The 15,374-nt window shown below is 38.3% G+C and overlaps 1 protein-coding gene across 1 annotated transcript in view; it reads right to left on the bottom strand.

Annotated features, from left to right (window-relative positions):
* Positions 1 to 2,560: 2,560 nt before the first annotated feature.
* Positions 2,561 to 15,374, bottom strand: part of LOC137645792 (mitochondrial amidoxime reducing component 2-like) — a 331,716-nt gene continuing 318,902 nt past the window's right edge. Inside the window, exon 8 of the mRNA XM_068378732.1 lies at positions 2,561 to 4,086. Coding sequence (XP_068234833.1) covers positions 3,966 to 4,086 — 121 coding nt within the window. The 3' untranslated portion in view covers positions 2,561 to 3,965. The remainder of the gene's footprint in view (positions 4,087 to 15,374) is intronic.

The raw sequence follows: 15,374 nt of genomic DNA, 5'->3' as shown, positions 1-15,374 counted from the left end.
TAGAAAACAGTGAATTATTTAGCCTTATGATGGAGAAGGCATGACAATTAGAATTAACTGCATACCTAGTATTACGAACAGGATGCTACTGTTCACAAAATCTGAATGCAAAGGATGGTCAAAATTATGAAAAATCTTACGCAATATACATAACGAACTAAGTGAACAATGTTGTCCGAAATTAATATCTAGGTCAGGAATAAGAAATATAATAGACCGCAAGTTCCTGTCCAATAAATTAAGATGAGATTAAACACCTGAAGACTACAGAGGCGAACAATGCTCGAAACAAGGCAAAATGAAAAAATTACAACGCTTCTTCAGAATAAGATTGATCACCGAAAATTTTAGAAACTCTCTCTATAAGTCAATATTTTGTGCAATTCACGAAAAGACAGGACGAATGTTTTTCTCTATAGTAAATTTTCTATCAAGAATCACACGTAAAATTTTAGTCATTTTCACGTGTTCAACATGAAAGACATTATTAATGAACATAATAATAAAACAGATATGAGGACATTCAACACCAATATATATTAGAAAATACACTAATACTAGAAATCTGAGTGTGTATCATGGTAATTATATCGATCATAAACCAATTTGTTTACGCATTTTCGTCATAAAAGCAAAGAAAATCTGTAAATAGTGATTAAATTCGTAAGTTATATACAGTATGTGTCTTGTTTGGTAGTTTTGTCATCTAGCAAGAAAATGACAAAACTTCTGTTAAAATCAATGTTCTACGTTAGAAGTGCATTTCTTACAATAACTTTGTGTTTGATGGTAATTACCCATGATTTTTAAGGCTTCCGTTGTCTCTAAAATTGGGAAATTCTGTGTCGCGTCATAATGCACTATCTGAATTTTTTCAGGTAGCTACTCGGATTCCAGTAATCGTTATTTCATATTTAATGCGTATTCTGATCAGGGCAGAAGATCATTATTTTGTGTTTTGTTAATGACTCGTGACCATGCCGGTAAGGGTTTTTTTTACATACACATTCATCATTTTTTCTCCTCAGGCTCAAGCTTATAATTTGACGATTTCTTTGGCAGCATTTGTTTATTTACAAATCAAATATTGCTATAGTTGTTTTAGATAATCTAATCTCATACCAGGGATTTAGTTTTCTCGGAAACATTTTCTTAGTCTCAGGAACGGCTAAATGTTACTATTCATCCTATGCTGTTAATGATTTTCATCAGGTTATTTTTTTTTTTTTTTATTAAATATTGTAAAATTTCCCTTTCCTAAAATAAATTTTGTTTCCACCCAAGCATCTCAAGATGTCGCATCTAATATTAATTGCTAAATCCCTGCAGATAAGGAAACTAACGGAACAGTGAAAAGAATATCACCATGGACTTGTTTTGTAATATATCTATGATCGCAAAATTTCGAAAAATGTAACTATCCCTCATACAAATACTTTATTTTAAAGAAGATGAATAACAAACGAGTAAGGCACTGTTGAGGATGGGCAACACCTGATATGAAGACCCCTAAAAAATATTAAATAAATGAGCAAGAGTGGAAGTCTTATCAATTTGTCGGGTTGGAGGTGGCTGAATGGACGTCTGATTCATAAGAGCTAAGAAGTGAAAATGGTTAAATCACCCAGAAATAGAGGCTATGGTTAGGCAACAAAGGGCTGTTCCCTAAATCCTGTAGAGAACCTAAAGGCAATTATGGTTTGTAACTGGAACGTAGGTGAAGTTGGTGAACAGCCCATCGGCCAAGCTATCGAAACGAAAGCTTTTGAGGTATGGGAGCATATATAACGTCATGCCAAAACCTGGATGTCTCGATGAAGTTATTGATGGTGAAGGTCGATCGACCTCTCTCTAGAAACAATGTTTAATGAATTTTACTTTTTTTTAACAATTACATACTTGGATAGTAAGTGATTTTATTCAAATGTATACAGTATAGACATTTACTAATAGTTTTCATGTCTATTTCAACTTAACAAGCATTAAACATTAGATTAAGATATTATTAATCAATAGAAACTTAAACACTAAATATAACATATACATCACATTATTTTGAAAATTGTAAAACTAATGAATCAAGAAAAGTTGAAATTTTACATACTTCATAAGTTTTATTTATACGTATTTCTCAACTTGACTTGTTGAGTAAAATGTAGAAAAAAATACCTATATCTGTTCATTATCAACCAGTATAATGTCTCTGTCAATACTATGGTATCTGTAACATTAGAAAAAACTATGGTAATGGGAATGATAACTATAAGTACAACCTTCTAATAGGGAAAATCGCTTATAGTATAAATTTCTCAGAAATTATTATCAAACAATTGTGAATTAAAGAAAACTAAATAATAACTGAAAGTATGAATATGATAGTCCAATATCAAGACAGTGTTAAAAAGATAAGTTTTTGCCACTGTATAAGAACATTAACATAGTCATATCCTGGTTGAGGTTTCTTAAGAAAAAGTGGTTTGGTACGAAGACTGTATATATTCGCTTAAAACACAAATATACAATATAGGAATTATCAACAAGGGCAATAATTTCAACTTCAGTCATTGTCATATTTATGTTTTACTGCCTTGAAATACATAATACACAATAGGTCAGATTTACATTTGAGAACCAAATCCATGAGCTTTTTATGGTGTTAACTGATTCTTGTTTTTTACTGCTTTGGTCATATCTTCCAGGTTATAAAAACACAGAATATTAACACGCATTTACAATTTTGAGTCAATGCAACAAATTTTGTTAAGATTTATCATTCATTCCTTCAACCCGTGTCCCCTGAAAGCTTCGCCCTTTCATTTCTCCCGCAACTTCACTCACTCTATATGGGGACGTTTTTAACCTTGCATCTAGGTTTCTATAGTCTATAGCTTTTAGGGATTCAGTGAAACAAAGGTGGCGACACATCTTTTGCCGCTGATTGGGTGTGTGTAAGGTAAGTTAACAAAACCAAAATCAAAACTTGACTTTACTTAAATAACCTATACCTGCCAAAACTATTCTGATCACCATGAAACAGCCAATTTATGGCAGAAAAAGCTATAAAGATGAACACAGCAAACACCATAATAATTAGAATTTTCAAGAGGAAAGATATTTGAATAACTTTTGGAGTGATTATACAAGTCAAGGCCTAACAATCTTGCCAGAGTAGTTTTACAAGTATAACATTTTAAGAACCATAGTCAACAGTGATGAGGCGCATATGGACTATTTTTATGATAGTTGCTGGTTATATAATATACACAATGACAAAAAGTAATAGAATGGGAGAAAACTGGTCTTTAAAAATTAGGGGAATTTTGAGACACTCCTAGAGCTGCCCAATAACTGGCACATCAAAACTGAGAATACAAGAGAATATTATTATATAAAAGATATGAGCAAAAACAGCTGACTTTCATGTATTAAATTCTATAAAAATATAAGTGCCTCTACATTTGAAAAATCTCTTATCACCAAGGATTAACATGAAAACTCTGAATCTTTACTTATTAGGTATACAGCTCTGAACTTTGAACTGAAGCATAGGAAAATAAACATGGTTTGACATCACACTAAAAAATAGTAGGTATGCTCCTGGATTATATTAAGACCATTTCTTGAAGTAAAATGTTAAAAAAGGCATTATGATGCAAAATGGGAAAAATTTAGAATATGTACAATCTATATTCAACACAAATGGATGGCTCAAATAACCATTAGCAACACTGTCCTTTAATCTTACTTTTATCATATGAAAGAACTACAAAAACAATACTGCAATATGGAATTTATAAAAGATACATCGTAATGTAACTATAATGATATCTATCAGCTGTTTCTAGGAAGACTCAAAGTAATGACTTACAGTAATACACTTTTAATACCTTTTTTAATATTTCTATGTTACAAACAATTCATAATAGCAACCACAAAAGACTTGTTACTAAGGGTAAAAGAAAAATTTATTCTTTCAAAAGTCTGGTTACATAAACATCATCACCATCTGTAATAGTTCCCTGAAGTTCTACAGCCAGATGAATTCCAAAGCAAGGACTACTTTCTCCTTCTAATAAACATCGGTACCTAAAAAAAAGCAAGAAAGATCAACTTCAAGTATGCAAAGAGAACCATGAATACCGTGATCATACTTTTTGCCCTTGGACAGTTGGTCTCTGGGCAGTTGGTTCCCTGACAGTTCGTCAACCGACGTTTCATCTAATGGACAATTTGGTTGAACAGACATTTGGTCGAAAGAACGGATTTCGACATAACATAACTATTTTTGGGTGAGATAGCCATGTCGTCCTGATGGAAGTTCCTCAAAGACAACTTTCTACTTGGGATATATCTGCGAGTGATATACCAGAGAATTTGACCTAAGAAGTATCACAGGGTTCTGTCCTCTAGAGCGAATATCCCAAAACATATCATGTATACAACAGGAAAGTATTTAAAACAAACCATGGCTTTCCTTCCCCGAATAGAGTTAACCTTGTCTCAATGGATATGGGAAAGGATTGGATATGTGGGTAAGAGAGCCGTTACAACTTCCGATCCCAGTGTGCTACTACAAACATTTCCTGGTTTACCATTCCAGGAGCAGCCATCACATGACACAAGGCCTCACACTGAGCATTGGGATGGGATGAAAGTGGGTCCATCAGGACGACGTGGCTATCTCACCCAAAAATAAATTTTTCCTATGTCAAAATCCGTTTTTTGGGCTTGAACCATGTCGTCGTGATGGAAGTGTACCAAAGAATTAGTATTCTCAGTTGTGGCCAGGAGTGTTTTAACCTTTTGAACCCTCATAGATATATCTACACTTCTACCTAGGAAAGGGACCGATAGTCCTAAGCTATGAGCACAAGCAATTTGTTTGTAATTTAAGTAGGAGCAAAGGAATTGAATAGCACAGTCCCACTCACTACGAATAAAATCTTTGTCACCAGTAGTCAGTCAGACCGAAGTCTATTAAAGGATGGTTAAAAAATTGGAGGCATACTGCTTATTTTGTGAACAGTAGGTCCAAATAAAGGAAACACAAAATGAACAACAATCTCTTATTATTTAAAAAATTCATAAATGTAACAATATTCAGCTCAACAATATGAACATTAAATATGTGCAGAAAGCCGAAATTTTCAGACCCCAGAATTATGTAACAGAGTAGTAAAATGGTAACAATCATAAGAGGAAAATATCACTTTTAACTTTGAAATTATAGAAAAGTACCCATTGCAAATAAGAACATTATTCCACTTCCACAATGCAGACTGAGAAGTCTCAATTATACAATCTATGGGAGTCCATACCCAACACTTAGGAATCAGGTTTAATCTCACTACCAGCACCAACCACAAAGTGTTTAATCTCTTCCAACTGACATAAGTAATGTTTGAAAACACTTGAGATTTCCATCCCGTGTAAGTCTATAAGCCTTCAAAGAACAGGAATTGAAAAATCTTTCCTAGGGTCATGACCCGATGGCATACCATCAGGGTCAGCCCTTCTGATGAATAGGTGAATTCGGACCTTAGCTGTTTCAAAGAACGATTACATTCAGTTGTTTCACCTTTAAAAAGTTGACCATCTTTAAAGGCCAGACTTCGACAGCTAGGCCTTAAGGCATCCAAGAGGCACAGAGAAGGATATCCTCCTTAGTGGAACAATCTTCCAGGGCCCCCCAACGTTTCGTAGGAAGTTCGTTTTTCACCAAGAATGCAGGATCTGGGTAAAGATTTACCTCCCCCGATTCCAAGAATTCGATGTGGCCATCATCCCTTGAAAGTGCCCCAACCTCGCTGACTCTAGCACCAGAAGCCATAGCAAGCAGAAAGATTACCTTTTGAGTAAGTCTCTCAGAGAGGTGGTGGCATTATCTATCGAGGAGGCAAGACTTTATCCAACGACCATGAGATGGCCTTGGGAGGAGCATTAAGCTTCAATTCAGCTCAAGTCTTTGGGATTTTATTGAACAGCTCGCTATTGAGTTCAATATCAAAAGCATAAGCAATGGATCTAGTTAGTGCTGACTTACATGATGCAATAGTTGTAGAGGACAGACCATGTTCATGTAATGAAATAAAGAAAGAAATACAGAAGTCCATAGTAATGGAAGAGGGCTGATGACTTAAGGAATTCAACCAATTTTTTATAGGAAGACAAATATTGTTCTTTTGTAGTATTGAACTTGTACTCTTCTATAAAGTCAATTCTCTCCTTCACAACTCCGAACTTTCTTTGAGCCACTAAGGAGAGAAAATCTTGAGCTGAAGGTTTTAAGTTAACCAAGAGGAAGTAGAGACAGTCTTCTATTGAACATTCTGGGACAGCAATGGAGATGGTAGAGGGACCTGGAAAGGTTTGAGTTCCAGAACTAGAGAATACCAATTGCTCTTGAGCCACTTTGGAGCCAATAGAGCCACTATTCCTTTGAAAGTCTGCAGTTTGTTCAGGACTTTCATTAGGAGGTTAAATGGTGGAAATAGGCAAATATGAGAACACTGGTTCCAATCCATGGACATTGCACCCGTTCCTGCCTTTTCCGGATCTAAGTTTTGTGCTACGTAACGGGGAAGCTTCTTGTTGAAACTCGTCGCAAAGAGATCTATTTGCAGTTCCGAGGCTTGCTCTAGAATAAAACAGAATGATTTTGCATCTAGAGACCATTCTGTTTTCAGAGGCTTGGATCTTAACAGGGCGTTTGCGGTCATACTGCGTACCCCTTTTAGGTGAACTGCTGAGATGCCAATTTCTCTGCTTTGCCAAAGTGAGAATGGCTAAAATTCTTATATCGATCTGAGGAGACCTGAAGCCCTGTCTGTTGACACAGTGGAGTATCGTCATACTATCGATGGGTAATTTGATGTGGGATTTTGTCTTTGGGTTCAGTCTCTTCAGAGTCAGAAACACTGTCATAGCTTCCAGAATGTTGATATGAAATTTTTGAAATGAGACTGACCACTGACCCTGTATTTTCTTAGAAGAGGAATGGCCCCCAACCTTGTTCCGAGGCGTCCATGTAAATTGTCACGGAAGGAGGAGGATACTGCAGAAGGACGAATGTCGCCAAGGTCTTGGCAGTAGACCACGGCTTGAGCTGTTTTTGCAGTAAAGCCGGGGTTTTGTGGCGAAGATCTCTCCGAGCATTTGATGCCTTGCTTTTCCAGACTCTGTTGGCATCTTTGAGTCTTGCTTTTAAAATTGGGTCTGTCACAGCAGCAAACTGCAGTGAACCCAAGAATCTTTCCTCTTACCTTCTGGTGAGTACTCTAGAGCGAAGTAGGCACCCGACAGATTTTGCAATTTCCTTTCTCTTGCCTTGCAGTAGAGAGAGGATGTGTGACTTTAGATTCCAGTGAAGCACTAGCCACTGGAATTCTTGAGCTGGAAACAGCCTGAACTTTTCGAAGCTGACATGAAAGCCCAGAGGCTAGGGATTTCTTGACGCCTTGAGCCGTTAGTAGACATTCCAGCTTCACTGCCCCCCAGACTAGCCAGTCGTCCAAGTAAACCATCACCTGGAGGCCTTTGTTCCGTAATTAATGGGCAATGGTCTCGACTAACTTAATGAAAATCCTTGGAGCTATATTGAGCCCGAAGGGCATAGCTCTGAATAAAGTAGGCCTTTATTGCCAGTCTGAAACCAAGGTAGGCGGAGAGGTGCCGACCTATCGGAAGATGCCAATAGGCATCTGTAAGATCTATGGAGACTGTGTAGGCCTCGTGGGATAGTAGGGTCCGTATTTGTATTTGCGAGATAGTCAGCATCTGGAACTTGTCATTCAGAATGAATTTGTTTAGTGGGAACAAGTCCAGAATAGTTTGAAAAGTGTTTGAATCTTTCTTGGGCACGCAGAATAGCCGCCCTTGAAAGTTCATAGATTTTGTGCAACGGGTAACTCCCTTCAGGAGAAGATCCTGAACCTACTCCTCCAAGAATAAGGTTGAGGGTTGGAAGAACCTCTTGAACTGGGGTGGATTCTGTCTCCATTTCTAGCCTAGTTCCTTTGAGACTATACTGTGAGCCCAGGTAAAGTCTTCCCCCTACCCGTAGCTCCTCATTGTTGTTGTGAAGGACCTGCTTCTTTGAACGTCTTGCATCTAGACTGACTGCCCCTTCCAGACCTTCTTTTGCTACTAGTGGTTTTCTTTTGAGCTCTGGCAGGATGAAAAGTTGTGGTGGCTCTCGTATGCTGGATTAAAGGCTGGAGACTGTGATACATACTGCTGGGGAACAGTGTACACAGTCTGGGGGATGGCGGCAACTGAGCCAGTCGTGACAGGAAAGGATTTCCTTCATTTGAAGGATCTCCTAGGGTTCTTGCCTTCGGGTTGAGGTCCTTCTCCGGGGGTAAATTTCCTCTTAGAGGACATGACCAACTTTTGCGTAAGGCTCTTATTCTCCTGAGCTGCTCTGTCCATTACTTCCTTAACCAATTACTGGGGAAAAGATCTTTCCCCCAGATGTTAGAGTCAATCAACTTTATAGATTCATGCCTAATAGTTGCTGTGGCTAGGACATGTTCTCTACATGCTCTCCTGGGTAGGAAGAAGAAAACATGGAGATCCCCATGGAAAGTAGCCACGCAAGTTTTTGCCAAGACAAGGAAATGGTCAGATTTAGAATAGTTCTCAATTAACATCTCTAGATAGGACTGGTGGGACAAAGACGTAGACAGACTTTCTTTGGCTTCCAAGTCCTCCTTCAAAAGGAATTTGGGAATTCTAGGCAGCCTTTGATTAAACTGCTTACCTCCAATGTCCCCATCAAGTTTCCCAATAGTAAATGTGTGTTGGACATCTTCCCAACTGTCCAAGTCATAAGGTGGGGTTAGGGAGACAGGTTTACACTCCTCTAGCACTGGTAATGGTCTACTCTCCCCTACTGCTTTTTTGAAAATATGATAGTTTGCATGCTTCCGGCAAGTCTTGTGGCCACAGGGCAACTTTACCCGCCTGGTACAGGTTACCATTGAACACTCCATGTCGTCAGCAATCTGTAAAGATAGAAATTTACAATGAGTGCTAGTCATCAAAAAAAATTTCAAATCTTAAAAATAAGTAGCATATAAATATTCAATTAGAAATGTTTTATAAAAAAATATCTTGAATAAAAATTTTCTACTGCACACATTATGGCTACTGTTACACTACAGTGGAGACTCATGCCACACAGCTCAGAAATCTTTAAGAGATTCGTGAACTAATTATAAAAGAGTGTGGTAGAAAATGGAGGAAAAGTGTCACATCAGTGGAACATCATTACCTACAAAGTCGGACTATTAGACAACCTAAAGTGGTAAATTCACATCTCAGCCTGCTTAAGACAGCAGCGACTGCCCCAGAGGCAGCAGCAATTGCTAACAACCATGGCATTATGAACGACCTTTCAACACTCCAAGGATGACAACACAACAGGGCTGAGGCATTGTCTAGTTGACAAGGATAGAGGGGAGGATCCTCATAAAGAAATAGTCCACAATTAGTTGGAAAGGTACAGGAATGAAAGGCAGTAGATAAGTAAACCTGCAACCTGGTCATTATCATTAAAACATGAAAAGGGGGATTAGCCCTTAAGATAATGAGAGCTGTACAAGATGGCCAGGATGCCAAGAATTGAAAATTCAAGGGATATCCTGAAAACCCGGCGCGATCCAATCAACCAACTTCAGAGGATAATGTTCCTCAGATATGGAAGAGGAAAAAGAGGTGTAGATGACAAGCCTAAGGGAGCAGCTAAAGTGGCAAAGCGAAAGGGGGGTTCCCCCCATAGCCCACTCACATCCAATGCTAGAAGAACTCAAGCTAACATGACTGGAAGCAGACTTAGCAGAGACAGAAGAAAAAACTTCTGCCACGATAAACCAACCAAGCAAAGAAGACAGGGCTCCACAGCAAGAGGTACATAGCCCAGGATGAGAAGCTGCAGCTATAAACTAGGCAACTACTAAGGTGGCAGAGACGAACCCGAAGGTGTACTAGCTTTCTGACTGGATAGGGTTAGGCCATAAGATATACTGTGCAGGCAAGCCTAGCCTACATAGCGGATGAGGGAAACTCAAATGCTAGGGTAAGTAGACTAGACAAAGGAACTGTAGTTCCTAGGACAGTAAAGGGTTATGGCCTAACTAGGAAGGGGAAGGGGGTAACTAGACCACCCAAGAGTGGTCTCTAAGGCACCAGAGAGAATTAATCCAGGGATGAAATAAAAATCTCGCCTACCTAGGGCCAGACAAGATAGCCCACAAGCTATCCCATCCATCTATATAGCAACGAAGGACACTTCAGTCGCCAGGGAACTGGACTGGGAGGGGAACAATGTTCCGCAGCAAGTAGACATATCAGCAGGCATAAGGGGGAAGGGGGCAGGAGGGAGACTCAGAAATTGATGAGGCAGCAGTACAGGAAGGTCTAACTACAGCATTAGAACTAATATGGCATCCTAAGGGGTCTGCTGTAAGAAGGTACAGAGAATGAGTCCTCACAACCGGCTCCTAGCCTACCAAAAACTAAGAAGGGAGGCCTAGGAATGGGTAAGGCGTCACTAAAGGGAGGTCTACCTGTCAGCAGTAGAACAAGGTTAGTGTGTTCTAAGGGATGGACAAGAAGTAGACACAGGGAACAAATTCCCATAACCCGTGCCGCATGGCCAAACACACAGGCTAAGTTGATGAGAGAAAAACATTCACCATAGGACAACTGTGAAAAACTATCCACTGCTCCCAGAAAGACCTTCAGGACTGCAGCTCCCCACTGTCACATGAATAGCATGGGAGGATGGACAGCCCCACGAAACCCGTAAGGTTAAGTAATAGAAGTTGATGGTGCAGAAGTATATATTTACCACCCATGGCTGATGGCCAGAATAGAGTTAGCCTCAGTCAAGACATAAAATACACACATGCAGACAATAGTAAAATAGGGGGTAACCCATAATCATACTGCAATTGTTAAAGAATAATTTAAAACACATTCTTACAATACTGTGAACAAATAACTAAGCATTTCAGAGGGATTTGGATACATGAGCTACCGGCGTCGACCATGCGACAGCCGCAGGCAACAAAAAGCATGCACATCGTAAAAACAACGGGGTGGAGATGCAAAACTCTCCAACACAAAAGGAAATGGTACTCAATTTAGTCGACGAGGAAGAAGCAGAAGCATCCATGATTGCAAAATCACTCAAAAAAGCTATGAGAACAAGCAGAAAAACTCCAAACAACCGTCAAGATGGCAATGCTACAAGGAATGATAAACCAGGAAACATGTTTGTAGTAGAACACTGGGAACAGTAGTTGTAAGGGCTTTCTCGCCCACGTATCCAATCCATCCCATATCCTTCGAGACGAGGTTAACTATTCGGGGAAGGATAGCCGTGGCTTGTTTTAAACACGTCCCTGTTGTATACATATCTCTCGGGATATTCCCTCCAGGGGATAGAACCCTGTGATACTTCTTAGGTTACATTCTCTGGTATATCACTTGAAGAAATATCCCAAGTAGAAAGCTGCCTTTGAAGAACTTCCATCAGGACGACATGGCTCGAGCCCAAAATGTATTATCATATTAAAAATCTATATTGCTAACAGAGTGATGTTAGATGAAAAACTTATTTTGAAAAATTTATATTGCTAACAGAGTGATGTTACATGAAAAACTCATTGTGTTAACAGTCAACCAGGTATATACTTAAGGAAGTGCTGTTACATTTAAAAAAAATACACGTTTAAAGTAAGAACCCAGTTAAGCTTATCATGGTAAGTAACAGTGAACTCCATGGACTGTAACAAAAAGTATATATATAAATTTACTTAGTATAAAACTTTTTACATTGAGTGTTAAATGGTTTTAAGCCAGACGTTCAACGCTTCTACCTTATTAATGAACACGAAGATGTGCGGTAAATAATATTATCTTAATGATAATGGATCGTGAATATTTACCTTCCGAAATAATGCAGGCCTTTACAATTTGAATGTCTTCACTCTCACAAATTCTTTGATGAATAAACATGACAAGCTAAACTTAGTTCTTATTTTAAACTTATATAATTTTAGCATTTTACTATATTCTTTCTTAATTGATTACATAGTTGACTGTTGATAATATAAAATTCATCCTTTAACAACTCTCTTTCTAAAATAACCATCTGCTTGACTGTGAACAATGTAAATTTTTCATTCAACGACAACCTTTCTTCAGTAGTTACTTAGTTTACTGTTAATAATATAGAATTTTCATTCAATGGCACTCTTTCTATTACCTAGTTGACTGTTAACTGTAAATTTTTCATATAACAATACTCTTTCGACCAAACGGCTGTTGGACGAAATGTCTGTTAGAGGAAATGTCGATTGACTGACTGTCAGGGAACCAACTGTCCAAGACGAAAAGTCCTAGTACGATGAACACAACTGAAAATTAAAATTAAATTTTTTTCTACCTATGCTCCTTAAATGGAACATGATGTTCTACATCATTTGTACATACATACATATACCAAAGGCACTTCCCCCAATTTTAGGGGGTAGCCGACAACAACAAGAAACAAAATAAAAAAGGGGACCTCTACTCTCTACGTTCCTCCAGCCTAACCAGGGACTCAGCCGAGTTCAGCTGGTACTGCTAGGGTGCCACAGCCCAACCTCCCACATTTCCACTACAGATGAAGCTTCATACTGCTGAGTCCCCTACTGCTGCTACCTCCGCAGTCATCTAAGGCACCGGAGGAAGCAGCAGGGCCTACCAGAACTGCGTCACAATCGCTCGCCATTCATTCCTATTTCTAGCACGCTCTCTTGCCTCTCTCACATCTATCCTCCTATCACCCAGAGCTTTCTTCACACCATCCATCCACCCAAACCTTGGCCTTCCTCTTGTACTTCTCCCATCAACTCTTGCATTCATCACCTTCTTTAGCAGACAGCCATTTTCCATTCTCTCAACATGGCCAAACCACCTCAACACATTCATATCCACTCTAGCCGCTAACTCATTTCTTACACCCGTTCTCACCCTCACCACTTCGTTCCTAACCCTATCTACTCGAGATACACCACCCATACTCCTCAGACACTTCATCTCAAACACATTCAATTTCTGTCTCTCCATCACTTTCATTCCCACAACTCCGATCCATACATCGCAGTTGGTACAATCACTTTCTCATATAGAACTCTCTTTACATTCATGCCTAACCCTCTATTTTTTACTACTCCCTTAACTGCCCCCAACACTTTGCAACCTTCATGCACTCTCTGACGTACATCTGCTTCCACTCCACCATTTGCTGCAACAACAGACCCCAAGTACTTAAACTGATCCACCTCCTCAAGTAACTCTCCATTCAACATGACATTCAACCTTGCACCACCTTCCCTTCTCGTACATCTCATAACCTTACTCCTACCCACATTAACTCTCAACTTCCTTCTCTCACACACCCTTCCAAATTCTGTCACTAGTCGGTCAAGCTTCTCTTCTGTGTCTGCTACCAGTACAGTATCATCCGCAAACAACAACTGATTTACCTCCCATTCATGATCATTCTCGCCTACCAGTTTTAATCCTCGTCCAAGCACACGAGCATTCACCTCTCTCACCACTCCATCAACATACAAGTTAAACATCATTTGTAGGTCATATATATTAATACTTATGAAATTTATGCTTTTCAAAACATACATTACTAATAAATCTAACATATAAAACGTAATAAATTATATCAGCTTGCATGATTCAATTTTGGAGAGTATTTGAAAAGTTCTTAAAACTTTCCCCATAAAATAATATCTAAAAAGAATACTAATGTTATCGGTACTGTATTATTATTATTATTATTATCATTATTATTTATTTTCATCATTATTATTATTATCATTATTATTATTATTATTACTAGCTAAGCTACAACCCTAGTTAGAAAAGCAGGATGATACAGGCCCTAGGGCTTCAAGAGGGAAAGTAGCCATGTGAGGAAAGGAAATAAAGAAACTTCTGTATATTTGAGAAGTAATGAATAAAATCTGTAAAATATAAATCTATCATACATAAACTATGAAGAGAGACTGATTTCAACCTGTTCAACATAAAAGCATTCGAAGTAAGTTTGAACTTCTGAATTTCAACTGTAAAATTAGGAAGATCATTCTACAATCTGGTCACAACTGGAATAAAACTTCTTCAATGCTGTATAGTATTGTGCGTTATGACGGAGAAGGCAAGACAGTTAGAATTAATTGCATCCCTAGTACTACTTACAGGACGGTACAGTCTAGGAAAATCCTAATGCAAAGGATGTTCAGAATCATGAAAAATCTTATGCATTGTGCACAAAGAATTGAATGACGGTGCCAGAAATTAATATCAAGGTGAGGAATAAGAATATTAATAGACAGAAATTTCTTATCAAATAAAACAAGGTATAATAAAAAAATCAAAAACTTTTCTCCGAATAGATTGATTAGCAAAAATTGTAAGACTTTCTCAATAAGCCATTTTGTTTTTTGTGCAACTGAAGCAGAAGATGCCCGCATGTGTTTCTCAAACGTAAATTTGCACTCAAGAATCATCAATAGAATTCTAAATGAGTTGTACTGTATATACTCGTAGTTAAAGAAACATTGTCAGTGCAATCATCTGGATGATGAGGAGCCACTGTCCTTGATCTACTTACAATCATAATTTGAATTTTGTTAGGGTTTAATTTCAATCCCTACAATTTGCCCCATGTGATAACTCTAATCGATCGTGATTAACGGATTCAGCAACCATATGTCTACATTCAGGAGATGGAATTGACATAAAGAGAGTAGTATCATCTGCATATGCAACAAGTTGGTTTCATGGCCAAAACACATATCATGAGTATAAAGGATGAAACGTAATTGTATTTAGTATTCACTTTTTACTGTCTCAATTTCACAGTTCACATAAATTGAATATATACCTAAATATATATCTATACAATCTTTATATTGTAGTATGAAAAATCATTTGATTTACATGTTCCATTTACGGGTATCAGTGAGGTTTGTTAGCTAGAGTCTCATTGGATCCTTCTCTCTGGTTACGGCTCATTTTCCATTACCTTACACATACACCGAATAGTCTGGTCTATTCTTTGCATATTCTCCTCTCTCCTAATACACCCGACAACACTGAGATTGCCAAACAGTTTATCTTCGCTCAAGGGTTAACTACTGCACTGAAATTGGTCAGTAGCTACTTTCCTCTTGGTAAGGGTAGAAGAGACTATGGTAAGCAACTTTTCTAAGAGGATACTCCAAAACCAAAGCATTGTTCTCTAGTCTTGGGCAGTTCCACAGCCTCTGTGCCATGGTTTTCCACTGTCTTTGGGTAGA

Source organism: Palaemon carinicauda, chromosome 8 (genome assembly GCF_036898095.1).
Source record: "Palaemon carinicauda isolate YSFRI2023 chromosome 8, ASM3689809v2, whole genome shotgun sequence".
NCBI classification, from domain to species: domain Eukaryota; kingdom Metazoa; phylum Arthropoda; class Malacostraca; order Decapoda; family Palaemonidae; genus Palaemon; species Palaemon carinicauda.
Note: the sequence above shows the minus strand (reverse complement) of the source record. Positions and strands in the feature narration are given on the sequence as shown.